General features: G+C 53.3%; 1 protein-coding gene across 6 annotated transcripts in view; it reads left to right on the forward strand.

The window, feature by feature from the left end:
* Nucleotides 1-27,085, forward strand: part of PLEKHM2 (pleckstrin homology and RUN domain containing M2) — a 40,820-nt gene extending 13,735 nt beyond the window's left edge. For 2 of the 6 annotated variants that reach the window (XM_045165687.1, XM_044942862.2), the window contains exons 2-19: nucleotides 11,669-11,775; nucleotides 12,862-12,961; nucleotides 13,517-13,604; nucleotides 14,403-14,589; nucleotides 15,869-15,928; nucleotides 18,957-19,185; nucleotides 20,304-21,143; nucleotides 21,402-21,471; nucleotides 21,617-21,707; nucleotides 22,075-22,139; nucleotides 22,377-22,546; nucleotides 23,167-23,299; nucleotides 23,484-23,674; nucleotides 23,991-24,056; nucleotides 24,621-24,780; nucleotides 25,099-25,278; nucleotides 25,366-25,482; nucleotides 26,125-27,085. In XM_045165687.1, the coding sequence (XP_045021622.1) occupies nucleotides 11,697-11,775; nucleotides 12,862-12,961; nucleotides 13,517-13,604; nucleotides 14,403-14,589; nucleotides 15,869-15,928; nucleotides 18,957-19,185; nucleotides 20,304-21,143; nucleotides 21,402-21,471; nucleotides 21,617-21,707; nucleotides 22,075-22,139; nucleotides 22,377-22,546; nucleotides 23,167-23,299; nucleotides 23,484-23,674; nucleotides 23,991-24,056; nucleotides 24,621-24,780; nucleotides 25,099-25,278; nucleotides 25,366-25,482; nucleotides 26,125-26,259 (2,961 nt within the window). In that variant the 5' untranslated portion in view covers nucleotides 11,669-11,696 and the 3' untranslated portion in view covers nucleotides 26,260-27,085. Of the gene's footprint in view, nucleotides 1-11,668; nucleotides 11,776-12,177; nucleotides 12,288-12,861; nucleotides 12,962-13,516; nucleotides 13,605-14,402; nucleotides 14,590-15,868; nucleotides 15,929-18,956; nucleotides 19,186-20,303; nucleotides 21,144-21,401; nucleotides 21,472-21,616; nucleotides 21,708-22,074; nucleotides 22,140-22,376; nucleotides 22,547-23,166; nucleotides 23,300-23,483; nucleotides 23,675-23,990; nucleotides 24,057-24,620; nucleotides 24,781-25,098; nucleotides 25,279-25,365; nucleotides 25,483-26,124 lie in introns of those variants that run through there. The other 4 variants (XM_044942859.2, XM_044942861.2, XM_044942860.2 and 1 more) reach the window with 4 other exon arrangements.
* The last annotated feature ends 141 nt before the right edge of the window (nucleotides 27,086-27,226 follow it).

The raw sequence follows: 27,226 nt of genomic DNA on the forward strand, positions 1-27,226 counted from the left end.
CCAGATTCCCTGTCTGTTTGCTGGGCTGCATCACAGCCTCTTTGGTCTTGACTGACCAGGGAGACAGATGGGAGGACACCTGTAACCGGCTCATTTTCTTCTGGCTGTTTTTAACCTGTCAGAGCTGCCCTTAAGTTAGCTATCAGGGACCAATTCTGGAAGGATTTCTTGATACCAACCATAAAACTAAAAATCATTTCATGGCTATGCATCTATGAGAGAGGCAAGGCCGAGAGGGCCTGGCTGTTTCAGCTCGGAGCAGAGAGTGGGACTGACCCTAATTAAAATGCTCTGAGTCAGGCATTTCTTGGCTTGCAGGAGTGCACCACCCCCACGTCCCCTTGGCCACGTCTCGTGATTGCCTGTCGTCATCCCAGAGTGCTCCGCAGGGAGCGCCGGCCTCCCAGCTGTGAGGGTCTGGGGTGGGCTAAGCCTAACTCTTCACGGCCTGGGTGCCTGAGCACACCAGGAGGACCCAGAGCAGTCTAGCCAGTCCGGGTGTGGTCTGGGAGCAGGAGTTGGAGATGAGGCCTAAGTTCAAGGACTCTCAAGAAACCATGGCTTTAAAAACAAAAGTTACTTTTAAATCTTACTGTTTCTCTCTTCATTCTCAGGGGACCTTGCTTATTTTTATAAATTTTCTTCTCATGAGAATTTTTTCCTCCCCCCACTATCAAGCTCACCAGCCCACCTGGGCTCCCATCTGTGGCCACCCCTCCCCTGGGCTGTGGATCCCACCCTGTCTTTCCTGTTCAAGGACTTGGCTCCTTTATTCCACCCCCATTTTCTGGCCATCCTGTTGGCAAAGCTAGTCAACAAAGTTTTCTATATTGCTATCTCCTCTTTTTGCTTCCTTCTTCTTCCTCTTCTTTTCTCTCTTCAGTTTTTCCTCCATGTCATCATACATCCTGTTTTCAAGGTCCAATTGCCCCATTGATGTCAATTTACAAATACCTCATTTGCTTGAAGCAGGATCCAAAAAAGCTCTGACTCTCCCTGGTGGACCCCTCCCAGGCTTTTGTCTCTACCTCTTCACCCCTGTTGCTTTTCATTAAGGTTCGCACCCCTCCCTTTATGTGGGAACATGACCTGATGGACTGATCACTCCCTCCCTTTGCAAACTGTCTTCACTTGGCTTCTGGAGTACACACTGTCCAGACTTCCCACCTGCCTCGCTGGCTGTGCCTTCGCAGTCTAAAGCAGTAATCCTCCACCCTGGCTGGGTGTTAGGATTGTCTGCTACTGCTAAGTCACTTCAGTCGTGTCCGACTCTGTGCGACCCCATAGACAGCAGCCCACCAGGCTCCGCCGTCCCTGGGATTCTCCAGGCAAGAACACTGGAGTGGGTTGCCATTTCCTTCTCCAATGCATGAAAGTGAAAAGTGAAAGTGAAGTTGCTCAGTCGTGTCCGACTCTTCGAGACCCCATGGACTGAAGCCCACCAGGCTCCTCCGCCCATGGGATTTTCCAGGCAAAAGTAGTGGAGTGGGGTGCCATTGCCTTCTCTGTAGGATTGTCTGGGGAGTATTAAAAAGAATTGCTGGCTCCTGGGCCCCGCCTCCAGAGTTTCTGCTCTGGTTGATCTGGGTGGGGGGCACCTTTGCCTTGTTCTTTTCCTCCAGTTCCCCACGTAAACCTGTTGTGCAGACTGGGGGAGGGCCCATGGTCCAACATTGGAGCGCCCTGGCTCCATGCTCAGATGCTCCTCTTTCTTCATTCCCAAGATGATCTCATCCAATTCCACAGCTTTAAATACCATCCAAAGACTGACAGCAAGCAATGACCTCTTTCTGAACTCCAGACCTACTTATACAACTGTCTCCTTGACATCTCCGCTTAGATACCTGATAGGTATCTTTTTAATTAATTAATTAACTTTCATTTTTGGTTGTGCTGGTCCTTCATTGCTGCATGCGCGGTTTCTCCAGTTGGGGCAAGTGAGGACTACTCTCTAGTTACAATGTGCAGGCTTCCTGCTGCGGTGGCTTGTTATTGCAGAGCACAGGCTCTGGGGTGTGCAGGCTTCAGTAGCTGCGGCTCGCAGGCTCTAGAATACAGGCTCGGTAGTTGTGAGTAGTTGCACAGACTTAGTTACTCCTCAGCATGTGGGATCTTGCTGGAGCAGGGGTCAAACCTGTGTTCCCTGCATTGTAAGGCAGATTCTTAATACTGGAACACCAGAGAATAGCAGCCCCCCCCACCCCTGCCCAACACATGGATATTTGGAACTTATTGTGGCCAATGTAGAGCTCCACCCGATCTGGAAATGGCACTGCCATTGAGTTACTCAGACCAAAAACCTTAGAATCATCCTTGGCATCTTTTTTTCTCCCCTACCCTACATCTAATCTATCAGTACCACATCTAATCAGGCACCACCTGCAGAATAGATGTTAAATCCAACCCTTTATCACGTCCACCACTACAGCCAGCTCCCAGCTTATCCATCCACACCGGGATAGCCTCTCAGCCAGTCTGTCTGTCTCCACCGTGGCCGTCCAGTTTATATAGACACCATATAGATGCTAGAGCAGCTTTGTATATTGAATTATATTGTTAACATTTTCCTGTTTTCAATAATTTCCCATCAAACTAGGAATGAAATGCAAATTCTTTTACAATGGCCTGTATGGCTGCACGTGCTGTGGCCCTTGACTGTTCTCTAATCTCATTATCACTCACATCGTTGCCATAGCAGTTTCTTTAGTGTTGCCCCTGCCTCAGGACCTTTGCACCTGCTGTTCTTCCAACGAGAGTACTCTTCCCCTAGTTACCACTGTTGTCACGTCCTCAGTGAGACCCCATATTTATAGCAGACTCCTAACCCCTGCTTTGTTTCTTATGGCATTATTAATCCTTGGCACTATATTATATATTTGCATATGATTTACATTATACAAGGGCAAGGACTTCTATATAAGAATAGCATTTGATGGAAATTACCCAGAGGTCCAGTGGTTAAGACTCCAAACTCTCACCACTGAGGGCCCAGGTTCAACCTCTGGTCAGGGAACTAAGATCCTACAAGCCACATGACACAGCCAAAAAAAGAATAGCATCAGTATATACATGGCAGGTGCTCAATAAACCTTTGTTGAAACATTTGAATCTTCAAGGCTCAAGCCTCCCCTTCTGGCCACTGCTAAACCGAGCATTGGGCAAGAGACACTCCTGACCCAGTCTGTGACAGGTGTGCATTCCTTGTCACCTCTGCTTGAGGCTCTAGACCAGAGGTTGGGAGACTTTTTCTGTAAAGGGCCAAATAGTAAATATTTTAGGTTCTGTGGGCCATACAGCCTCTGTCGCATCCACTTAGTTGGGCCCTCATAGCGCCAAAGCAGCTGTAGATAATGCAAAACCAATGGGTGTGGCCATTTTAATAAAACTTTATTTGCAAAAATAGGCAGACTCACTGGCCATAGCTTGTTGACCCCTGCTCTAGACTCCTACTGATTCTGAAGTTTTGGGCCTTTTCCCCAAATTTTCATGGGCATAAAAGAAGTACTCGACAATCTGATGGGCGGGATGAATTTTTTCCCAGAAGTGGGGAAGGCTCCTCCTGGAGCAGCTCTGGCTTGTTTAACCAGACCATCCACTTCCTCACTACTGGGAAGATGCCCACGTGGAGCAAAAGGATGGCGAGAGTTTGTGGGCTTTCTTCTTAAAGGAGCCACAGCAGCCTTTTCCTCCTCCATCCATCTTCCAAAAAGCAGAGCTTCAGAAGATACGGCACTCATGTGCACCATGGGCTTTTTACTGCTTGTGACTTAAAGAAGAGGGGACTGCATTTTGCTTTCTCGGGTTCTCCTACAACATACTAGAACAGCATATAATGTTTTATATGCACCATTCACTTGGGGATCTTGAAGCTAGGCTGGATGAAAAGACTTGGATTTAAAATCTGCTTCCGCCACTGACTAGCTCTGTGACCCACTTTATAGGGTTGCTGTGATGGTAAAGTTAAGAAGTGTTTGTAAAGTATGTCATCGTAGCTGCTAACATTTATTAAGTGCTTTCAAGGCATTGTGCACTTTGATAAATACAACTAAGGTATTATCTGAACCCTCACACAACCTATGTTTTTGTAGATCAGGAAACTGAGTTTAGGGACTTCCCTGGCAAAGCAGTGGTTAAGACCCTTTGCTCCCAGTGCAGGGGGCATGGATTCCATCCCTGGTCAGGAAATTAAGATTCCATATGCCACACGACACAGCTGAGAGAAAAGGAGACAGTTTAGAGAGGTGAAGTCCCTTGCCCAAGGTCACACAATGAATGTGCAGCAGAGCCCACATTTAAATCCAGGTTGTCTGCCACCTTCAGAGTGCACATAACAAGCCTTCCATAAACAACGGCTCTAGGGACTTCCCTGGTGGTCCAACCGTTGAGAATCCACCTTGCAGCGTGGGGGGCGTGGGTTTGACCCCTGTTTGGGGAGCTAAGATCCCACACGCCACAGAGCAACTAAGCCTGTGCCCTGCAGCTGTCGATCCCACATGCCACAGCTAGAGTCTGTGTGCCACCCGAAAGATTCACATAGATGCAAAGACCCCATGTGCCACAACTGAGACCTGATGCAGCAAATAAATAATTTTTTTTTTTAATGATGGCTCTAGTTACAGCCAGTGGTAGCTGCTCCAACAGGTTTTGTGTCTAACTAAGGAGTAATTTTAAATACGATTCGGCAGTTGTGCATCCGGGCAGCGCTGTGTTCATTAGCCCCATTTCACTGATTCTCTTGCTCAGGGGCCCTCAAATGAGGCTTCGATATTTGCTCTCCTCCCACTTTCAGAGCCTGTGACCTTCCTGGTACCATAAGTAGTTCCTGGCAGCTGCCGCTCTGTGGCCAGGGCAGGGGTGGCGGGGAGGAGACCTTGGTTGTTCACCTTGATGTCGCACTTTCTGAACAGCTTCCAAAGTATGAGCTCAAGCTGTTGACGAGTTCCTAAAATTCTTTCGTCACTGACTCAGAGACATCCCCAGCCTCCTTCCTGTTCCCTCTCAAGAACTGTGCTGGGTTGTCGCATTGATTGAAGATCTCCTTGTCCCCTGAGATGATGGAAATGCTTTGTCAACCTGCTGTAAAAGAGTGGTGAAAGGATAGGCTTGGAGCCACCTGCTAGTGAGCTAGGAATACTAGTTCTTGAGAGCAGAGAGCATTGCTGAGTCTTCTTTGACCCTGAACTGATGTTTGGCTAAGTGCCGTGTCATCGGTGTAACTAAGAATATGGAATATTCCTTCCATTTATTTATTTGGAGTATAATTAACTTACTATATTTGTTTCAGGTGTGCAACATGGTGATTCAGTACTTTTATTCACTATAAAATGATCACCACATTGTCACCGTACAAAACTATTATAATATTGACTCTGTCCCCTTCCCGTGAATTATTTTATAACCGAGAGTTTGTAACTCTTGATCCCTGTCACCTGTTTTGCCTACCCATTGCCCCCGCCCCCCGCCCCAGGAATCACCAGTTTGTTCTCTGTAGCCATAAGTCTCTGTTTCCTTATGTTTGTTCATTTTGTTTTGTGGCTGAGTAATATTCCATTGCATATACACCACTTCTTTATCTGTCCATCTGTCGATGGACACTGAGGCTGCTTCTGTCCTGGCGACTGTAAACAATGCTGCATGAACTATCGCCGTGGTTTCATTATTCTTAATAATCTTGGCTAATGCTTATTGAGCATTTTTTGCTTACCAAGGTCCATGCTAAGCCTTTTCATGCTTTATATCATTTGATCCCCTAAACCAATAGACCTTTCTGCAGTAAGGAATGTTCTACATCTGCACTGTCCAATACAGTAGTCACTAGCCATGTGTGGTTACTGAGCATTTGAAATGGGGCTAGTGCAACTAAAGAACTGCATTTTTACTTTTGTTTGATTTTAAATTTAATTAAACTCAGAGTCACATGTAGTTCGTGGCTACTGTATTGGACAGCTTAGCTCTAAACAATGTTCTTAACCTCTTTTACAGATGAGAAAAAGTGAGGGTTAGAGGGTTAAGTAATTTGCCAGAGATACTTAACTTTATAGTAGCAGAGCCAGTCTTGGGACCCGTGTTTCCTCTCCAGAGCCCTGGCTCATCACCACCACGCTATACACTCTTTCTATTATACCTTTTGCAGAAGTTGTTCCCTGGTTGCAGACTTTTCCCTAACTCTTCCTACCATGTATACGTATGCAACACCCCCTTGAAATGTACAAGACCTATCCAAAGAAAGTTGGAAAACTTAACCAAAGGATATAAAAGAAGACCTGTGTAAATGAAAAAAAAAAAAAAATTCCAGGGACTTCCCTGGTGGTCCAGTGGCTAAGACACCACACTTCCAATGCAGGGGACCCGGTTTGATCCCTGGTCAGGGAACTAGACCTCGAATGCCATAACCAAAAGAGTTCCCATGATACAACTAAGGATCCTGATACAACTAAGTTGATCCATGAAACAACTAAGACCTGGCACAGTCAAATCAGTTAAATTTTTTTTAAAAATCTCATGTTCCTGGTGGGAAGACTTGGTATTGCAAAAATACCATTTTTTTCCCCAAATAATCTCTGGACTGAGTATAATTTGCTTCCAAATCCAGAAAGTAATTATAGGGAAATGTTATTCTAAAAAAATATGCCAGGAGAGTCAAAACACTTTTGAAAAAGGATGGTTGCAGATGGAGTGGCCTCATTCTGTCCATAGCAAGATGTCTAGAAAAATGTTATATTAAATCACAAATCAGTAAGGGACTACCAATAAATGTGGAAAATGGGCTATCCATCCAGAAATTAATAAAGCTGAATCCTTACCTCATCCCATACATAAAAATCTAAACATTAAAAAAGAAACTAAGAAAGTCCTAAAACTATAGAAGAATAAAGGTACTTTTTATAATATTAGACTGGGGAAAATGGGAAATTATAAAGGAAAAAATGGACAGATTTTACTATACAAAAAATAAGAATTTCTCAATAGGTAAAAAAGCACCATAAGCAAGGTTTAAAGGTCAGTTGAAAAAGAAAGGAAAAAAGAAAGGTCAACTCACACTGGGCAAAAGATGAACAAATACAAAAGCACCCCACATAGCAACACACAGGATTAAAACCTTAACTAACAGTATCAACAGAGCAATAAGAAAAAAGACAAGCAACCAGAAGGTTGGGCAGAGGTGTGAACAGGCAATTCACAGAAAAAGAAATACAAATAGCAAATAAGGGTGTTCCACTGCATTAGTGATCAGAGAAATACAATTTAAAACAATTAGATACTGTTTTTCACCCACTGGACAGGTGGAAATTAGACTAATTATCCCCAGTTTTGGCCTGCATGATGGGAATGTAAATAAGTCCAACATTTTAAAAGGGCGCATAGCAAGATCCAGCCAGATTGTAGTTATGCATGTTCTTCAGCTCTGTGGTTCCACTCTGTATACTGTTCTGTTCTACCATACAGAAATAGCCACCCAGGCATCCCCAGATGTGTGCTGCAGTGTTCTGGGTAATATCAAAGAAGTGAAGACAGTAGCTGTATCTAACAATGGTTAAAGCATGGTGCAGCATATTTTAGAATACACTTGTGGCTGTTAAAAAAGAATGGAGTGGATTTCTCTGTAATGATATGGAAGTATACATTTGATATATTAAGAGAAAGCAAGTTTCAGAGCAATGAGTACAGCATGATCCCATTTCACTCTTTTATTTTAAGTCTTTGTATGCAGGAAAAGAGTTGGAAGGGCATACATACAAGCTGTTGACAGTGGGAGCAGGGAGAGGAGGTCTTCATATATGTGTGTGTGTGTGTGTGTGTGTGTGTGTGTGTATATATATATGCATATATACAGGGCTTCCCTTGTGGTTCAGCTGGTAAACAATCCGCCTGCAATGTGGGAGACCTGGGTTTGATTCCTGGATTGGGAAGATCTCCTGGAGAAAGGAAAGGCTACCCACTCCAGTATTCTGGCCTGGGGAATTCCATGGACTATATAGTCCATGGGGTCGCAAAGAGTAGGACACAACTGAGCGACTTTCACAACAATGCATACACACACACACACACACACATACACATTTCCATGTGGCTTACACTTTTATGATGAGCAAATAATGCTTTTAGAATATATCTTGTTTTAAGGTATCTTGACCTGAAAAAGGAGTCTGAGTTCCAGCCATGGCTCCCTCACTTAGCTGAAAATCAAAGTGAAGGACTTACCCTTCTTTGACTTTAGTCACTTTCTCTGTTTAAAGATAAATAAGTAAAATTTTAAACTTTTCCATATTTTTCAAGTGTTATGATGGGTATGGCTCCTTTATATTTAAACAAATGAATAAGCCTGTGTTTTTCTTCCTTAATACAGGAGTTGCACTAGATCTCTAAAGATTCTTCCAGTTCTTACATCTAAGAATCTCTGATCTCACGTTTTCTTGGATTTTGAAATTAAAAAAAAGTTGGAGAGGGGGCACTTCCCTGGTGGTCCAGTGCTTAGGACTCCACACTTCCAGTGCAGGGAGCCCGGGGTTTGATCCCTGGTCAGGGCACTAAGTTCCCACATGCCATATGGCATGGCCAAAAAATAAAAACATAAAAAAAAAAAGCTGGACCTGATGTCATGGTTCTTGGTGGGAACCCATGCAAGCGTACCTTCAGCCACTGCAGTTTCTGGAAGCTCTTTGCTGTTTCTTTTAGTTCTAGGAACCTCTGCTCCTGGGGCTTGCCTCTTGGGAGGAGGGGCGGACCCTGCAGGACGGAGGCCTGTCCAGGGCCAGCAGGGCCGCTGGGTTTACTCTGGGCCACGGAGAAGAGAAGCTATTTTTGTTGTGGGGGCTGAATGGTTGGCCTCTGGCCAAGAGCGCGTGCTTGCTGGTGTGGTCGATGTGTCTTGCCTACTGAGGCCGTTTCTGCCAGTGCTTCCAGAAAACACTTGAGAGCACGTTTGTCCAATGCCAGGAGCTTAAACCTGAGATGAGTATACACAGATGAGTGTTCTTCTTCGTGTGTCCTTCCCCACTCTGGCCTTTAGAAGGGCGGCAGTAGACCAGAGGGAAGTGGGAAAGACTTTCCTCCCAGAGCTTTGCTCCTTGACAGAGGCCCCCCTCCTCACGGCGGCTGCAGAGAACTCAGTTCTGATCTGGGCTTTCTTGTCCTTACTGGAGCTGAGCAAGCGGCACTTGCCTCCATCAGTCTGCTGAAGTTACTCCATGCTGCAGCTCATCTCACCTACTGGCCAAATCTATTTTTAATATGAGTTTTGTTGCTGTTCAGTCACTAAGTCATGTCCAACTCCATGGTCAGCAGCAAGCCAGGCTTCCCTGTCATCACTGTCTCCCCAAGTTTGCTCAAACTCCCGTCCATTGAGTCAGTGATGCCATCCAACCATCTCCTCCTCTGTCATCCCCTTCTCCTCCTGCCTTCAATCTTTCCCAGCATCAAGGTCTTTTCCAATGAGCCAGCTCTTTGCATTAGGTGGCCAAAGGGTTGGAGCTTCAGCTTCAGCATCAGTCCTTCCAATGAATATTCAGGGTTGATTTCCTTTAAGACTGACTTGTTTGATCTCCTTGCTGTCCAAGGGACTCTCAAGAGTCTTTTCCAGCACCACAGTTCTAAAGCATCAATTCTTTGACACTCAGCCTCCTTTATGGTCCAACTCTCACATCCGTACATGACTACTAGAAAAACCATAGCTTTGATTATACAGACCTTCGATGACAAAGTGATGTCTCTGCTTTTTAATACTCTGTCTAGGTTTGTCATAGCTTTTCTTCCAACAAGCAAGCATCTTTTAATTTCATGGCTGCATCACCATCTGCAGTTTTGGAGCCCAAGAAAATAAAGTCTGTCACTGCTTCCATTTTTTCCGCATCTATTTGCCATGAAGTGATGGGACCAGATGCCAAGATCTTAGTTTTCTGAATGTTGTCTTAAGCCAGCTTTTTCAATCTCCTCTTTCACCTTCATCAAGAGGCTCTTTAGTTCCTCTTCGGTTTCTGCCATTGGGGTGGTATCATCTGCATATCTGAGGTTATTGATATTTCTCCCAGCAGTATTGTTTCCAGCTTATGATTCATCCAGCCTGGCATTTCACATGATGTACTCTGCATGTATAATATTAGGTTATTTCTTTTTTTTTTTTAGATTTATTTATTTAGTTTTGGTTGCACTGGGTCTTTGTTGCTGTGCGCAGACTTTCTCTAGTTGCCGTAAGCGGGGGCTACTCTTCACTGTGGTATGTGAGCTTCTCACTGAGGTGGCTTCTCTTGTTGTGGAGCATGGGCTTTAGTTGCTCTGTTGCATGTGGGATCTTCCTGGATGAAGAATTGAACCCACATCCCCTGCATTGGCAGGTGAATTCTTAACCGCTAGACCAGGAAGGCACCCCACTCCAGTACTCTTGCCTGGAAAATCCCATGGACGGAGGAGCCTGGTAGGCTGCAGTCCATGGGGTCGCTAAGAGTCAGACACTACTGAGCAACTTCACTTTCCCTTTTCCCTTTCATGCATTGGAGAAGGAAATGGCAACCCACTCCAGTGTTCTTGCCTGGAGAATCCCAGGGATGGTGGAGCCTGGTGGGCTGCCGTCTATGGGGTCGCACAGAGTTGGACACGACTGAAGTGACAACATAGCATAGCATAGACCAGGAAAGCCCCCAAATCTTTTTTTAGTCCAGCCTGGGAATGGTGTAATTCTTGGTGTAGGGCTCAACCTGGGCCTGGCGGGTACCTGGATCCATATCCAGCCAGCTTCCTCAGGTAAACCCAGTATCCCATGTCAGCCTCTGACAAGAAGGCCATCGGAGCAGGTGCCCACGTCCCTCAGCCCTTGGTTTGTGCAGAGGGGCAGCTTCAGGCAGGCCACCATGTGGCCAACTCCAGGGCGGAGCGAGGGAATTTACTGGGCAGTGTGTGTTCATTTGTATACATAATATTGTAGGTACCCTGGTGGCTCAGATGGTAAAGTGTCTGCCTGCAGTGCGGGAGACCCGGGTTCGATCCCTGGGTCAGGAAGATCCCCTGGAGAAGGAAATGGCAACCCACTCTAGTACTCTTGCCTGGAAAACTCCACGATGGAGGAGCCTGGTGGGCTACAGTCCATGGGGTTGCAAAGAGTCAGACACAACAGAGCAACTTCACTTCTGAGCTCCTAGAGTTATATAGCTTGGTGGCGCAGGCTGGAAGCGTGGTGTCACCTGAGACCCACATGTAGACCATGACTTCCTCGCCAGCATCAAGCTATCATTGTGACAAGCACACAGGAGTGCCTCTTGGGGACTGGGCTCTAAGTTAGCGCCCTTCCTATGCCCACTGACACCTGTACCTTGGTGGTACAGGAAAAGCAGCTGGTGCAGGCAGTTCGAGGTTGATTCTGTTGGTCATCGTGGATACATCCTTTGACTGATGTTCTTAGCTACTTTCTTTTTTCTTTTTAATTTCATTTCTTTCTTTATTTGCCTGCATTGGGTCTTTGTTGTGGCATGCGGGATCTTCTCTGCGGTGAACAGATATATGGGATCTTAGTTTCCCAACTTGGGATTGAACCCACATCCCCTGCATTGGAAGGCAGGGGATTCTTAACCACTGAACCACCAGGGAAATCCCTTTAGTTACCTTCTTGATTACAGACCTTCTGTGGCCCTCCTCTTCGTCCATTTCTAATCTGGGGGGATTTTGTTTTTCCTTTCAGTTGCAGAGCTACTTTGCTGCCTGTGAAGATGAGACCCCTGCCATCCGCAACCACGACAAAGTCCTGCAGCGTCTGTGTGAGCACTTGGACCACGCTCTGCTCTACGGGTAAGGGGACAGCAGTTTCTGGAGAGGACTATGCGGCTGGACAGGGCAGGACCAAGGCCATGGTAACCTCCAGAGGAAAGTCCCTAGCCTTGTCTGCCCTTTATTTCTTCTTTCCTGGCAAAAAGACATTGGTCTCACTCAAGGGGGCTGCAGACTATCTGAGGTTGTCCCAGCAGTCCGTCTCTGAGCAGGCATGAATGATGGGGGAAGGGATTAGCCACAGATGAAATGATGGCGTGAAGGCCTGGTGGTGGAGGAGGAGGAGGAGACCTGTGGGTGCCCTGGGAATCCCAGCTTTCAGCCTTGCACTTCCTGCTGACACAGAGGCTGGTGGGCCCGCTGACCACAGCGTCCAAGGGTGGCCCCATCCAGGTCACAGCAGCTCCTGTCCTACTTTCTCAGGCTGCAGGACCTCTCATCTGGTTACTGGGTGCTCGTGGTTCATTTCACCAGGAGAGAGGCCGTCAAGCACATCGAGGTGCTACAGCACGTGGCCACCAACCTGGGGCGCAGTGAGTAGAGCCAGGCTGACTCGGGGAGCTTTGCCCTCCCTGCAGGTAGCTTTGGGACTCAGGTCAACCTGGGAGGCCAAGTGCCTCATGGTGTCCAGTGGCGGAGGGCTGTTAAAATGCCAGCGCTCTCCACAAGGCCTTGCTTCTCCCCGGCACATGACATCTGGCTGCAGCCTCGTGGCTGTGGGGAAGGAGAGTAAGATGCTAAAGAGAGCTGGGCTCCTCCTGAATCCCAGCCCGAGCATGAGTGAGGGGTCTCGCCTCTCTCCCTGAGCTATGATCAGTGTCAGCTACAGGGTCAGCGCAGCATCCTTACATTTCTCAACCCATGTGGGGTTTGCAGTCTGCCCTGGGATTTGCAATCTGCCCTGTCAATCCAAGTTTCCTGGCCAGTTACAGGCTCGAGTCTGATGAGGAAGGTCAAGATTTCAGGGCATGGCACTCCCACAGGAGAGAAGGCTGTTGGGGTGCTTACTCTCCTCGGCCACTCCTCCTCCCTCCGCTCCTTGCCAGGCCAAGGAAAGCTGGCACCTGCTGGACCTTCTTCCCACTTACTCCTGCCCTTCATTTGCAGGCCGGGCCTGGCTGTACCTGGCCCTCAACGAAAACTCCCTGGAGAGCTACCTGCGGCTGTTCCAGGAGAACCTGGGTCTCTTGCACAAGTACTATGTCAAGTGAGTGTCCAGACGCGGGGTCTCATGCACGCAGCTCCTGCGTGCCCCTGAGCTTCATCCCAACATCTTACCCATGCACATACCACACTGTGCCTGGCCCCCAGGGGTCTAGCCCAGCTGGGCAGCCTGAAGACACACCAGTGATGGCCTGAAAGCCAGTGGAGCGTGCCTATGACGGCTCTGGCCAGGAGTCCAGGTTCCAGCTGGGCTCCACGAGTTGTTTGGTGCCTGATCAGCCTTTGCCTAACCCTCCAGCCAGGCCTCAGACCTGACCAGAACGCTCAGCTTTTGCTGGCATTGCTGCAGGAAGTGTTCGGAGCAGCTGCCGCGAGCTGCCACAGGCCCCATATCTGAAGACACAGGCAGTAAAGTGCCTGTGGCTCCAGACCCAGGCAAGAGTGCTGGAAGGGGGTGGGCAGAGGCTGCACCCAGCTTGGGGATGGAGGGAGGCGGTCACACATCAAACTTCAACATAGCTGGCTTGTTGGGGAGGCAGGGCCATGCTGGAAACCAGGCCCAGGGCCACCATGAATGACCCTGTCTCATGCCCCGCAGGAATGCCCTGGTGTGTAGCCATGACCACCTGACCCTGTTCCTGACCTTGGTATCCGGGCTGGAGTTCATTCGGTTTGACCTGGACCTGGTGAGATATCCCGGCTCTCACTGCTTATAGGGGCAGAGGGGTGGGCAGGGTGGCCAAGGTCCCATCCAGGGAGCCTGATGGGCGAGGCTGAGTTTGAGCATCATCCTGTTTGTTCAGGTGAGGAAATGGCTCAGGGGCTGCCGAGGGGAATTGAGGTGACTCTCTTGGCCAGAATTCCTGGTTTGGGTGGCTCCTTCCTGTCTCTGTTCCAACTTGGAGAAAAACCACATCACCTAGAGTATTTTAGCACTTAATACTCCTTCATGTTCAGAACATGAATCTTTGAGAGTCAAGGCAGATTCATCCTTGTGCCTCCTGGGATCCTGGAAGCCTCTCAGCTTCCTGCTTCCCAGCCTCCCTCCTGGTCATGGTCAGTCATGGTCACGGTCACGCACTAGAGCCATTGCAGCGCAGCCCAGGAGCTTCAGAGGCACCTCTGCAGCCTCGTCAAGATGTAAGAAACTGCCCCCTCTCGATTGGGTCACCAGCCTAGATCCAGACTCCAACAGCACAGACCTAAAAAGTAGTAGAAACTGGAGAAAATGAGTACAGGAAGTTACGGAGGGTCAGGAGGCCCAGCAGGCACTGTCATCCCTGGCCCCAAGCCCACAGCCTTATGGGCCACAACCATTCACAATCCTCCTCTCAGCAGTTTATTTCTGGATTTAGTACCATAAGCACGTTGATTTCCAAAGAAAAACCAGCCTGGGAGAGTGTGAAGGCAGGTCCAAGGAAGGCCATGTATTCAGGCCCCTGTGGCCTGCTGGCACCCCAACCTGCCTCTTCCTCTCTCCCCAGGATGCCCCTTATTTAGACCTGGCCCCCTACATGCCCGACTACTACAAGCCCCAGTACCTGCTGGACTTTGAAGACCGCCTCCCCAGCTCAGTTCACGGCTCAGACAGCCTCTCCCTCAATTCCTTCAACTCCGTCACCTCCACCACCCTGGAGTGGGATGACAGCGCCATCGCCCCGTCTAGTGAGGGTGAGTGCCAGGGCGGGAAGGGGCCGGCCTCTGTTGTGAATGGATTCTAAGCCACGTAAGCCTGGCCGGGGGACATCTTTCTCGGCTGGTCCAGTGGTGGAAATTCAGAGTTAAACCAGGCCAGTCACTTCCCGGCTCTTCTCTTTCTCAAAGTCCCAGTGGTGGCTCAGGAACTGATTCTGGCGATCAAAAGCCACAATGAGATCTTATGAATGTTAGACCCCTTTTCAGAAGGCTGTAGACACGCACCAGGGCAGTTCTCTGCGGTCAGGAAGCTCAGGAAGGCAACCTGGAAACTTCCTGACATTGCAGGGGTGAGCACCGCCCACTTTGGGGGTGGTCCTACCCTCGATTCTAGGTAGAAAAGGCTAAGCAACCCCTGGAAGGAGGGAGAACCCAATGGGTCTCAAAGTTTAGAGGCAGACTCACCCCCATTTCCCCTGGTCCATCGATTTCTGAGTCCCTCCTGTCCTTGACAGCGTGTCAGAGGCAATCACACATGTGGCAGCAAAGACCAAAAAAGAACATCCTCATGTCTGTAGTCATTTGTTGTCTTAGTCCAACGGCTGGTTGGAACAGCCTGGTTTCTTCCAAACCTTTGGCTTCTGTGTTGATTTGTAAAACTGGCTGTTGCCCCATGTGGGAAACCAGAGCCATTTATGTACTGCACCCCACCTCATCTCCAGCGAAGGGGCTCCAAGCACCAATTCAGCCCCAGGGGCACCCAGAATTGCATCAGCATTGAGACCTTGACCTTCTTTGTTTCTGCCTGTGGTGTGGTCCTCTCTCCCGGGGAGGGCAGTTACTTTCAGTCTGGTGTTAGCTAGATTTGTATTGCTCTCATAGGAGCAGGAGATGGCAGCTCAGTCTGCTTGGATCAGGCTCAGGGAAGTCGGCGGGACAGGCCTCAAGGGAGCAGCCAGACTGCCCATCGACAGAGGTGTCCCTTGAGCCCACCTCTTCTTAGCTGCTGGGTTTGGCGGGAAGGAGAGCAAGGGGTAGGAAAGGAGGTTAGGTGCAGGGGAGCCATGTTCTTCCGGGCTTGGAACGGATTGCCCGCAGGTCTTCCTAGGGGTCAGAGGTCACTGGGCCAGTGCCCAAGCTGAGAAGCAGGTGGGCTCCTTGTAAGTTCCCCTGAGGTGGTCAGAGAAAATATGGAAAGTTGAATTTTTCCTCTCTTGTGTTCTTCCCATGCCTCCCACCCTGTTGCCCCCCACCCTCCCTGTCCTGCCAAACTACCTGTGTTTCTAATCTTCAGTTTTGTCCCTCGTTTTTGTAGATTATGATTTTGGAGATGTGTTTCCAGCAGTGCCGTCTGTACCCAGCACAGACTGGGAAGGTGGGACAGAGTCCGCTGTTACCCTCTTTTCCTGTTTTGCAACCTTTCCATACCAAGCTTGCTGCATGATTCAGAATCAGCTTGTTATTTATGATAATGTCAATGATCATAATAAAGCCAAGTCTGGTGTTCTGACAGATGGAATTCTGCAGTAGAACTTGACCTTGAGGCCTAGGCCAACCCCTTCTCCTAGTGCAAGATTCTTCCCTTTATGCCGTGGCCTTGAGTCGCTGAGCGCATTTTGGGGACACATGGATCACCCGTCCCGATTCCAGTGTCAGTCATGCACCAGACATGTACAGGGGACTACCAGCTGTGGGGCCCTCGTGGGGAGATTGTTCAGGAAAACACTGCCTTTGAACATGGGGGTTGCGAGCTCCTTTAGGTCAGACGCGCTTCTGTGTTACAGACATCAGGAGGCAGTGCAGACAGCTTGATCCACTTCTTAACAGCTTCCTCGTGGGTGTTTTTGGAGGAGATTGAGGTCTGAATGAGGGAAATTGCCCTAGCACGGCTGAAACATCCTCTTTGAATTTTTAAGGTCAACTAAAGTGAAATCTGTCAGGCACTTCCCTGTTGGCCCACTGGTTGAGACTTTGAGCTGCCAATGCAGCGGGTGTGCGCTTGATCCCTGGTCAGGGAACTAAGATCCCAAATTTCACGCAGCGTGGCCATAAAGATTAAAAAAAAAAGAAAGAAAGAAATCTGTTCATCTTTCCACCCTGTCCACTAGGTGGCAGCAATGCTTGGGCCTTTTTCTACTGGTGAGGCCACTTCTGGCCTTGAGAACAGCCCTGAAGCTCCTCGTGGGAGTCCCATGACTATTCCAAGCGAAGATGTATTTCTGAGAAGGTTAATCCTTCCTCCTTAAAGCTGAGGCCAAACCCAGACCCCCTGTTAATAAACAGCCCGGCCCTGAGGGCCACTTCTGCCCAGGGTGGGTGCAGGGTCGGCCCCTGGAGGAAGTGGTGCCGGCTGGTCACCCTGAGCCAAGGGGCGGCGGTTCTGCTCAGAGCTGGCCCCTGTGTTACAGCTGCCATCTGAGTCATGGATGATGGAGGCTCTTTTCCCAAGTAATGTGAGTGTGCAGTAGCTTTGGTTTGAGGAAAATAAGATATAGCTTTGAGAAAAATAAATTTATGTTATCTGGCCAAGAGAGTAGCATTAAGGAGTCCCCCATTTTAAGTTGAGATTAGCTTGAAATCCAGAATTCCATCATAACATCATTTATCCTTTCTGCTTGTCTTCTTGCAGCTCACATGCTGGGCATTGATCCCCGCCCCCCCAGGTCTAACAACTAACCCACTCCTGACCCAGCTACTTTCCTGTGGCAGTCACTCGACAAGCAGGGCCTGACCCTCCTCTGCAGCCCTCCAGAGCTCCTGTGGCCTGAGAACTAACAGCCCAGTCGCACTGCTTGCTCGGGCTGGGCTGGGCTCTGGGGTGGGGTGAGGTTGTCCCAGCAGTGACCACCCACTTTCCTGGTTCCTGGAGCGCTGACGATGCCCTGAGCCGGTTTGGCAGCTCCCCTAAGATGGCTCTGTCTTCTCATACCTGGAGAAGAGCAGGATTTGGAGGCAGCTCCGGGCCCTGGGGTGGGGACTGGGGAGGCCTTTCCAAGAGCCCTGGCTTATGTACAGAACTGATGGGTATCCCAGCCCGGACCCCACCACGCCCAATGATCTGCTTGCCCCCCTCCTGGGACCCCTCCCCTGGACAGCTGCACCTCTCAGGGTCGAACAGGAGCACGTGGACTTAGCAAGAGCCTCCTCTCAGACTGAAGGGCAGGCTTTTCTGCATCTGAGAAACAAGTTCTGGGGGTCCCTGGAGATTTGGAGAAAGGCTCCTATTTCACTCGTGTTTCTCTGGCAGAGCTGGCAGCTGCCCTTTGCCCCCTCCTTTGGCCTTATATTAAAAGACAGTGTACTTTTGATGCCATGCTGCGTCAGCAAACAGCTACCCCGTGGCTTCCCAGATTGGGCCCTTCCAGATGAGGCTGAGGGTGGGAAGCCTGTGTACCACGTCTCCTCTGGCAGATAAGGGCCAGCAAGATGTGCGCAGGCTGGCAAATGGGGCATGAACATCCTGTGTCCTTTGCCATCAACCGTCACCGTCACCCGAGCTATCCTGCCAGCCTGGGCGGCCTTCCATCTGCCACTGGATAAACACCCCCTATGCTTCCATGCTGACACTCCCTCCTCTCAGTGTCCCGTTCCAGGGACCTGGGATGGACAGTTGAGGGTGGGAGGGCTGAGAGGGCGTGGGAGGGGGTAAGAGACCAGCTTCTCTCCAGAGGGCCTGTCTCCCTGGGGGAGAGTGCCCAGGGAGGGCCAGTAGGCAGGCTGAGGTTTGAATGAAATGAAGTTCTCAGCACCTGACTCTCAGGGGAGAAGGGCCCACGAGGCATCTCTGCGGGGGCAGCAACTCTGCACACCTTTCTCCCCTCTCTGCCCTCTTCACTGTGCTCTAGGTCCTTCTTTTCCTGCCCTTCCCCCAGCTCCTCAGCCTTAGACTCCTTGTCCTGGCCTCTCAGCGTCTGCAGCCCTCATTTTCTCTGATCCTGGTTCTCTTCTCTCCTCCTCTGTCCCTCTGTATCTGCCACCGTGGGGGTCCCTTCAGAGGACTTTGGGTATCTCAGTCCTGTCATGGGCGTGTTGCGCTAATGGAGGCTCATGTTAGCCTTCAAGGCATGCGGCCCATCTTCTGAGCCATCAAGGTCACCACCCCCACAGGGCTTAAACCTGGAGCCTGCTTAACCTTGAGGCTCTTGACTCAAACTCGGCCAAATTGTTGAGAGCTGTGAGGGGGGGAACCCAGAGAGGGTGGCAATGGCGTTCCTCCAAGTTGCTCTTGAAGCACAAATCCCACGTCCTGCTGGCAGGAGGCTTCCACTCCTGAAACGGGGCTACCCCGGTCAGAATGCTCTGGCAAGAACTCGCCTGCCTCCCTCCCGAGATAAGGCATGCTTTGGGGCCTGGGGTCCCCAGCTGGTGTCTGAAGGGCTGTCTCGTGTTTCCTGTTCTCCCAGACGGAGACCTCACAGACACTGTCAGTGGCCCCCGCTCCACCACCTCAGACCCAACCAGCAGCAAGGCTTCCACCAAGAGTCCCACCCAGCGCCACAACCCCTTCAATGAGGACCAGGCCGAGACTGTATCCTCCTCCGACACCACCCCTGTGCACACAAGCTCTCAGGAGAAGGGGGAGTCCCACACCCCGGACCTACCGGACACCTGCACAGAGCTCGAGGTCATCAGGTCAGCGGGGAGGGGGCCCGAGAAGCTGGGTGAACGTCCTGGTGTCCCTCCTGTCCGCTCCTAGCATCACTTTTTAGTCCACACTGACTAGGACCCACCCCCTTTCACCCCGAGGACATTTGGCCCTCTTCTGGAGACCAGGTACCCATCCCTGTTCAGTAGTTCTTTGATCAAGAGGAAAAAGAGGGCCCGAGCCTGGAAGATGGGTGGCACAGGCAACAACACGGACAGCTTCAGGGGCCAGGCCCGGGCTGCCGGGGGCATTTGTCCGGTCCATCCAGAAAGTACCTTCAGCCTGGACTTCTTTCCAAGGGAGTTCTTGGACATCAATGCACAAGTTCTGAAATTTGTACCAATTCTAGTTGAGCATGGCTCACTGAAAGAAGAGCATCTTCGTCGCATTGACAGGGCGTAGAAGGAAGGAGGAGGTGGATTACAAGGTTGGAAACTCTTGGCCAAGACCCTCCTCGGCTCTCTGACCTCCTCGGGCTCCTGCTCTTGAGTCCCTCCACCTGAATAAGAGGGTTCTTGGCCCAAGGCGGGGGGAGTTGCTCCCCAGTGATTGGAGCCAGGAGTCCCACTCCCAAAGGCTGGTTCAAATCCAGAGCAGCTAGAGAGGTTCAGACCTAGAGTTGCTTAGCCAGGTCCACTCCGGCAAACTCGGAACCATGGAGCCAGGAATTTGAGCTCAAAAGATTTTGAGTCTTTAGAATTATCCATTACAATACCTAATGTAAAATGAGGTCAGCTCAGGGTCAGCCCACCTCCTGCGGGGAGGCTGAGTAGAGGGGTCACTGGTCTGACCAGCCGTGGCCTGTTTCCATTCCTGAGAGCACAGCTACCCCAGTGTGCCACCAGCTAGAACTCACAGGACCCACTCAGGGGTTCCCCTGTGCCTTCCTCGTGCTGGCCCTGCCTCTGCCAGCAGCAGGAGGTACTCGGCGCCTGAGCCGCTGTTGGCCCCTGGCCCAGGGTCCCAAGCCTAGTACTGCCTGGGACTCCTGAAGCTCTGACTCTCTGAGCTCCTTGCACAGGTTCACCTGTTCTGACCCAGCCCACCTCGTTGCCCTCAGTACCAGTTGCCCAGCTTTAAACCTCTCCCAATCACTACCATCCAGGGTCACCAAGAAGAAGAAAACAGGCAAGAAGAAGAAGCCCAGATCAGATGAGGAAGCAAGTCCACTCCACCCAGCCTCCACCCAGCACACGTGTGCCCGGCAGGGCAATGGCGACACCATGGTCAGCAGCCCAGGCCCTGGCCGGGGCTCCCCAGACACCACCCTGGCCTCCCCGCCACAGGAGGGACAGGGGCCTGGCAGCACAGTGGAGGGCAGCGAGCGCTCAGAGCCCGGCCAGGTGGGCCTGCTTATCCCCGAGATGAAGGACACCTCCATGGAGCGCGTGGGGCAGCCCCTGAGTAAGGTCATCGACCAGTTCAACGGGCAGCTGGACCCGGCCACCTGGCGCTCCCACGTCGAGCCCCCGGACCAGTCCTTTCGGACCGGCTCTCCCGGGGACGCCCCGGAGAGGCCGCCATTTTGCGACTTTAGTGAGGGGCTTCCAGCCCCAATGGACTTCTACTGCTTTACCGTCGAGAGTCCAAGTACTGTTACATCAGGTGGCGGCCACCATGACCCTGCAGGGCCTGGCCAACCGCTGCATGTTCCTGGTAGCCCTGCGGCTGCTGGCCAAGAAGAGGCGGGGGGAGGAGGAGGACCAGGACAGACGCCTCGGCCCTTAGAGGACACCCCGGGGGAGGCGCAGAAGCCAGAGGCCCAGGAACTGGACACCCAGCTGCCCCAGGACGGTGAGGGGCTGGAGCCAGAGCCTGGGACCCAGGAGGCTCTTTGCAGACTCAAGGGAGACCAGCCCAGCCCCTGTCTGAGCAGCGCCGAGGACTCCGGGGTGGAGGAGGGCCAGGGGAGCCCTTCTGAGATGACCCACTCGGCAGAGTTCAGGTGAGCCAGTCTGTCTGTGTCACATGTGTGAGCCATGCCTCTCCTTGATCAGGGCACACTGGGCGTCTGCCCTCCAAGTAGGCCAAGCACAGCTCCTGGAAGACCTATCCTGGGCTGGGAGGTAGGAAGGGGTGTGGCCCTCTGGTGTCGCCTCACCTCCGTGTGCGCATCGTCTCTGTGCTCCCTTCGTCTCTGTGTGCCTGTGTGGCCCCTGCTCTAGCTGACGCCTCGTCCTCCTGACACTTGTCCCCCTCACAGAGTAGACAACAATCACCTGCTCCTGCTGATGATCCATGTGTTTCGAGAAAACGAAGAGCAGCTCTTCAGAGTAAGTCCCGGGATCTCAAGAATGAGCAAGAGCCACACAGGGAGGGCACGGCTGGATGGGCCCTGCGCCTGCTCAGAAGGGGGTGTGGGCTGTCCAGGGCGGGGTGCGCGCCTCGGGGTCTGACATCTCTGCTCCGGCCCCTTAGATGATCCGGATGAGCACCGGGCACATGGAGGGCAACCTGCAGCTGCTGTATGTGCTGCTCACAGACTGCTATGTCTACCTGCTCCGGAAAGGTGCCTGCCGCCCCCGGGCTGGGCCAGGGCACATGGAGGATGAGACTGACTGCTTCCTCATTCCCTGCACCTGCCACTCCCCACCAAAACCCTCTCGCCTCCCACCCCTCTACCCCCCACCCCGCTGCCCCCGAGTATCTCTCTGCTGCACGTGGTGATGAACATGCACAGCTGGGAAGGGGCTGTCAGTACCCCAGGACGTGAGCCTGGGGGCCCCTCCATGAGTACCCCATGTCATTCTCCTACCCCATCATTTCAGATAGCAGGGCGAGGGCGGGTCCTCACTGAGAAAAGGTCTTGGGAAATGGGGCACGGGGAGGGCAGAGAGGCCCCCAGGGGTAACGAGCACTGGGGTCTCCTCTCTCAGGGGCCACAGAGAAGCCATACTTGGTGGAAGAGGCTGTTTCTTACAATGAGCTCGACTACGTGTCGGTGAGTTCGGGCTCCACGGCTGGTGTGTGCTGTCTGTAGGGCTCCGCGGGCCACCCAGCCTCAGAGCTGCAGAGCAAGGCCGGCCCCTGGCCTCAGTCCCGGGGGTTGCCAGCTCTCATCTACCCCCCGGATGCCAAGGATAAGAACCAAGCCCATGGGTCCCTCTTCCTTCTATGTACATCCGAGCATCCCTGCCCACTGCTTGGTGACCCCAGTCTGTGCTTCTTCCCTCCCCAGCCCGCCCTCTGTCTGGCCACGGCTGCCCCTGTGGCAGCCGCGGCCAAGCTCCGTGTGCATGTGGGGTGTGGTTTCCGGCAGGTGGGCCTCGACCAACAGACGGTGAAGCTGGTGTGCACCAACCGCAGGAAGCAGTTTCTGCTGGACACAGCGGACGTGGCCCTAGCCGAGTGAGTGACACGCCCCTTCTGCCGGCCAGGAGACGGAGCATGCGCTACTGGCCTGGCCACACCCCTGGGGGTGGAGGGTGGGAAGTGGGCTATGAAGAAGTAGAAAACAGACGAGTTTCGTTTGGAGCCTGCGGTCCGGGCAGAGAAGCAGGGGGGTGACAGACACACTGACTGACTGGTGACCTCAGACCCTCAGTGGCCCCCAGAGAGGAAAAGGGCTGTCGGAATCACCCCCACAGGACAGAAAGCACAGCCCCTGCTTTGGGGCCACGGGGCCACTCCTGCCCCACGTGCTTCCGTTCGAAAACTGTCTATCCTGAGGTCGGGTCTTCATCTGAGTCCTGCTGCATCACCTCATCCGGGCTTCCCCTGTGGTCAAGACCCAAGGTCCCTTGGCCATTGTGAAGGGTTAGGTTTCCCAGACCACCGTGTGATGGCCAAGGACTGCTGCCACCTCATTGCCCCACCCGCCACCTTAGCCACCTTAGCTCTGGTTCCAGATGGGTCCCTCCCCTCACACCCTGTGACCCCTTCAGGTCAGACGTCCTCAGGACTAAGCCCTGTCCCTGTGAGAGGTGGGGGCCCCAGGCCTCTGACAGCAGACCCCACTCCCCGCACAGGTTCTTCTTGGCTTCTTTGAAGTCAGCCATGATCAAGGGCTGTCGGGAACCCCCCTACCCCAGCATCCTGACTGATGCCACCATGGAGAAGCTGGCTCTGGCTAAATTTGTGGCCCAGGAATCCAAGTGTGAGGTAAGAACCCGGGGAGGAGAGGCTGTTGTCCCCGAGATGCGAGCCCTGGTGTCAGGGTCACGAGGTGCAGACAGCGGTCTTTCATGTTTCCCCATCATCTGCCTGCAGCAGGCTCTCCCCTCCACCCCAACCCAGCCGCCTCCCCAGCTGGGGTGTGTCCTCACCCTGCCCCCTCCCTCCCTAGGCGACCGCTGTTACTGTGCGCTTCTATGGGCTTGTGCACTGGGAGGACCCCCAGGACGAGTTCCTGGGCCCCACCCCCTGCCACTGCTCACCCCCTGAGGGTACCATCACCAAAGAAGGCATGCTGCATTACAAGGCGGGTACCTCCTACCTGGGCAAGGAGCACTGGAAGACCTGCTTTGTAGTGCTCAGGTGAGAGCTCTGGCCGGAGGTTGGGGTGGGGGACAGCACCCTCCTTTCCACGGGGATCCTAGAACTTCTCTGTGGTGTCAGCCACGTAGGGCCAAGGAAGCCCAGGCCATCTCAGGTGCAGCCTAGGGCTGCTGTCCCCAGGTCTGGGGGTACATGTTCCCTGCGGTACCTCTGTAGATTTTCCACCCTCCCAGCCATCCCAGCCTCCTTGGCCTCTGGGTTTCAAGCCCCAGCTTGCAAGGATCCCCAGGATGTAGACTCTGCAGGCCCCCAGATGCCAGCCCAGACTCACCCCTGCCCCATTGTGCCCCTGCAGCAATGGGATCCTCTACCAATATCCTGACCGCACCGACGTGACGCCCCTGCTCTCGGTGAACATGGGGTGAGTGTCCTGGGCAACGGGGTTGCTGGGCAGGTATTGGGGCCTGTGTGGCTGCTGAAGGTCAAGGTCTAGCTGGGCCTGGGGCTCAACTCAGCCCCACCCCCACTCAGTGCCCTGGGGTCTGCTGAGCTCTAGGGGAACCTGAGGGAGGCAAAAGGAGCTCCCTGCCTGGAAAGGATCCAGTCTGATGGGGAGGCAGTCCTTTCCCTGGGAAGCGCCTGACCTAAGGGGGAGATGAACATACACACACCTGGAGGGACCATCAGGCCCACGAGGGGCAACATGTGCTGATTCTGAGAGGGTGGGGCTGAGAGCTGATTCTCCACCCCTCACCTGGCCCTGTTCAGTATGCGGAAGGACTTTGGTAATCCTGGAGATTAAAGGTGCTACACAGAAAAGAGTTGGGGTGGGGCTGCCCAGCTGTGGGGTCTGGACCACCCTCTGGTGTCCTCCAGCCCCCCAGACTCTGGGGCAGCCCCAGGTCTTCAGGCCTCGACCAGCCCAGGAGCTCCCCTGTGCCACCCCTGCCTCCTCGACCCGTCTCACCCTCCTCCTCTGGCCCAGGGGGGAGCAGTGCGGTGGCTGTCGGAGATCCAACACCACGGATCGGCCCCACGCCTTCCAGGTCATCCTCGCCGACCGGCCCTGCCTGGAGCTGAGCGCCGACAGCGAGGCTGAGATGGCCGACTGGATGCAGCACCTGTGCCAGGCCGTGTCCAAGGGGGTGAGCGCCTTCTCCCCTACCCCCAGCCCGGGCCCCCAGGGGCCCTTCCCTAAATCCAGACGCATCATAGAGCAGCCTCCAAGGACCAAGACAGGACCTCCAAGGACCAGCCCAAGAGTCCACCCTGGAGCTTAGGGCCACCCGTGGCCTGACACTCCCACCATCACCGGGCCAGCCCCTGTACTCCTGAGGTGGGCGGAATCTGCTTGACCTCTGGAGGGCTGGGCAGCGGGGCTGGCTAGCCCCTGAAGCAGGGTGTCCTGGTGCAGACCAGCCCTGGAGAGCTCCAGCTTGCCCTTCCCCTGCCATGCCCCCCAGGTCATCCCCCAGGGGGTAGCTCCCAGCCCTTGCATCCCTTGCTGCCTGGTAATCACCGATGACCGCCTCTTCACATGCCACGAGGATTGCCAGACCAGCTTCTTCCGCTCCCTGGGTACTGCCAAGCTGGCCGACATCAGCGCTGTGTCCACTGAACCGGGCAAGGAGTACTGCCTCTTGGTGAGCCGGGTGAGGGGGCAGGTGATGGAGGCAGGCCCTGCCACAGGAGTGCTGGGTCTGCTCACCTGGGGCCCCTGCTCTGCCCAGGAGTTCTCCCAGGACAGCGCACAGCCCCTCCCACCCTGGGTCGTCTACCTGAGCTGCACACCTGAACTGGACCGATTCCTATCTGCACTGAACTCGGGGTGGAAAACCATCTACCAGGTACCCAGCTGCCAGAGCCCTGCAGAAGGGAGTCCTTCCCTGGGGAAAGGAGCCGTGCACGGCACAGACCAAGGCAGGGGTCAGGGGCCCAGGGAAGCACTGAACTAGGAGCTCCGGGAGAGACATCTGTAGGACCAAAGGGACAGGACGCTAACTCCCCGGGAAGCTGAGGCTAAAGCTGAGCATTGAGCTCAGGAAACGCCATTCTTAACCTTCTCAGTCCCCATCAAAAAGCAGGAATTAAGGGCTTATAGTGGGGCTAGAGCTGTGCTCAGATGGTGGGGGCATAGAGCTCAGAGCCAGGCTGAGGGGGCTTCATTGAACTCCTGGACAGATCCTGGTAGGAGCACATGCTATGCTGTCCCTCAGAAGCTTTGGACCCACCTTGGGCAGAGCGCACTTCCACAGGGAGACTCCCAGGCACAGAGTTTGCCTCCTGGTGCCACCCCAGGCCCCACCCCCAAAAGCTGGTGCACCCCTGTAAGGAGGAAGCTCAGGGAGTATCGTCCGGTAGGCTGGAGCCCTCCTTTCTCAGCAACACAGACATAGTTCCAGGGCAAGGTTACACCTGGTGCAGAGGGACCCCTTGGCTCCCTGAGAGCTCTTGGCGCAGCCCTCAGATTCCTGCCACCCCCCACACAGGTGGACCTCCCCCATAAGGCCATCCAGGAAGCCTCCAGGAAGAAGTTCGAGGATGCCCTGAGCCTCATCCACAGTGCCTGGCAGCGGAGCGACAGCCTGTGCCGGGGCAGAGCCTCCCGGGACCCCTGGTGCTGAGGCTGAGCTGGCTGGTGTCCTGGGCGGGGCAGGAGAGGGGGGCACGTGGGCGGCACACAGTCATCGCCGTGTCACTGAGCTGCTCGGAGCCAGGCCCCCACCCGTGTTCCTGGGCAGCCGAACCACTGAGTGGGGCTTGAGACCCAGTCTCCCTCCCAGGGACCCAGAGTGGGTGTACCACACCCTGGGCTTCCTGCCTGGCAGGGGGCAACTGGAAAGCGCTGGGGCAGAGGGTCCGAGCCCTATGGGCTCTGCAGACGCATGGCCTCCTCCCCGGGGCCACTGCCTCAGTCCACGAGGGGGAGTGGAAGGACTGGGAGGGCAGGAGCCCCTTCCTCCCCTGGGTCAGGGGCCCGGGCAGAGGCTTAGGCCACCCTGGGGGCTCTGAGTGCCCGGCCATCCCTGTTCGTGTTTGAACATTGACCCGGCTGGGAGGGAAGCTGGAACACCGAGGTCTAGTGCATGTCTCCTCCTCACTAACTCTATTCCCAAGCACACTGCTGCCTGCCTTCCAGACTCCAGCGGTGATGGGGGTGCGGGGGGCCAGGCTGGCCCTCCCTGGCTTCCAGGAGGCTCTGCATGTCCATGGCCCCTTCCCTGACTCCTTCCAACCTGGCAGTGCCTGTGGGATCCGAGAATCAGGCTATGTCCTTTTGTCGGGAGCATGGCGGGGTGGGCAGGAGGGCTTGGAGAGGAGCAAAGCCCACCAGCCTGTGACGGCTGCTTGGCTGGAGCCAGGTCCTTCCCAAGAGGGGCCCTCTGGGGAAGAGGGTCAGGTGGCCTGGGGTTTGTTTTTTAAAATAAAATAGACATGTTATATTGCCAAGACTTGTCACTGGCCCTTTTTGACCAGGGTGGAGGTGAGGGATCTCTGACTCTTCCTCTTAGGCCCCTCGGCCCTCACTCCTCATTGATTCCACAATTGCTCTTCCATGAGATGATCTGGGCCCTCCCTGGCAACCACAAT

Source organism: Bubalus bubalis, chromosome 5, assembly GCF_019923935.1.
Source record: "Bubalus bubalis isolate 160015118507 breed Murrah chromosome 5, NDDB_SH_1, whole genome shotgun sequence".
Classification (NCBI taxonomy): Eukaryota; Metazoa; Chordata; class Mammalia; order Artiodactyla; family Bovidae; genus Bubalus; species Bubalus bubalis.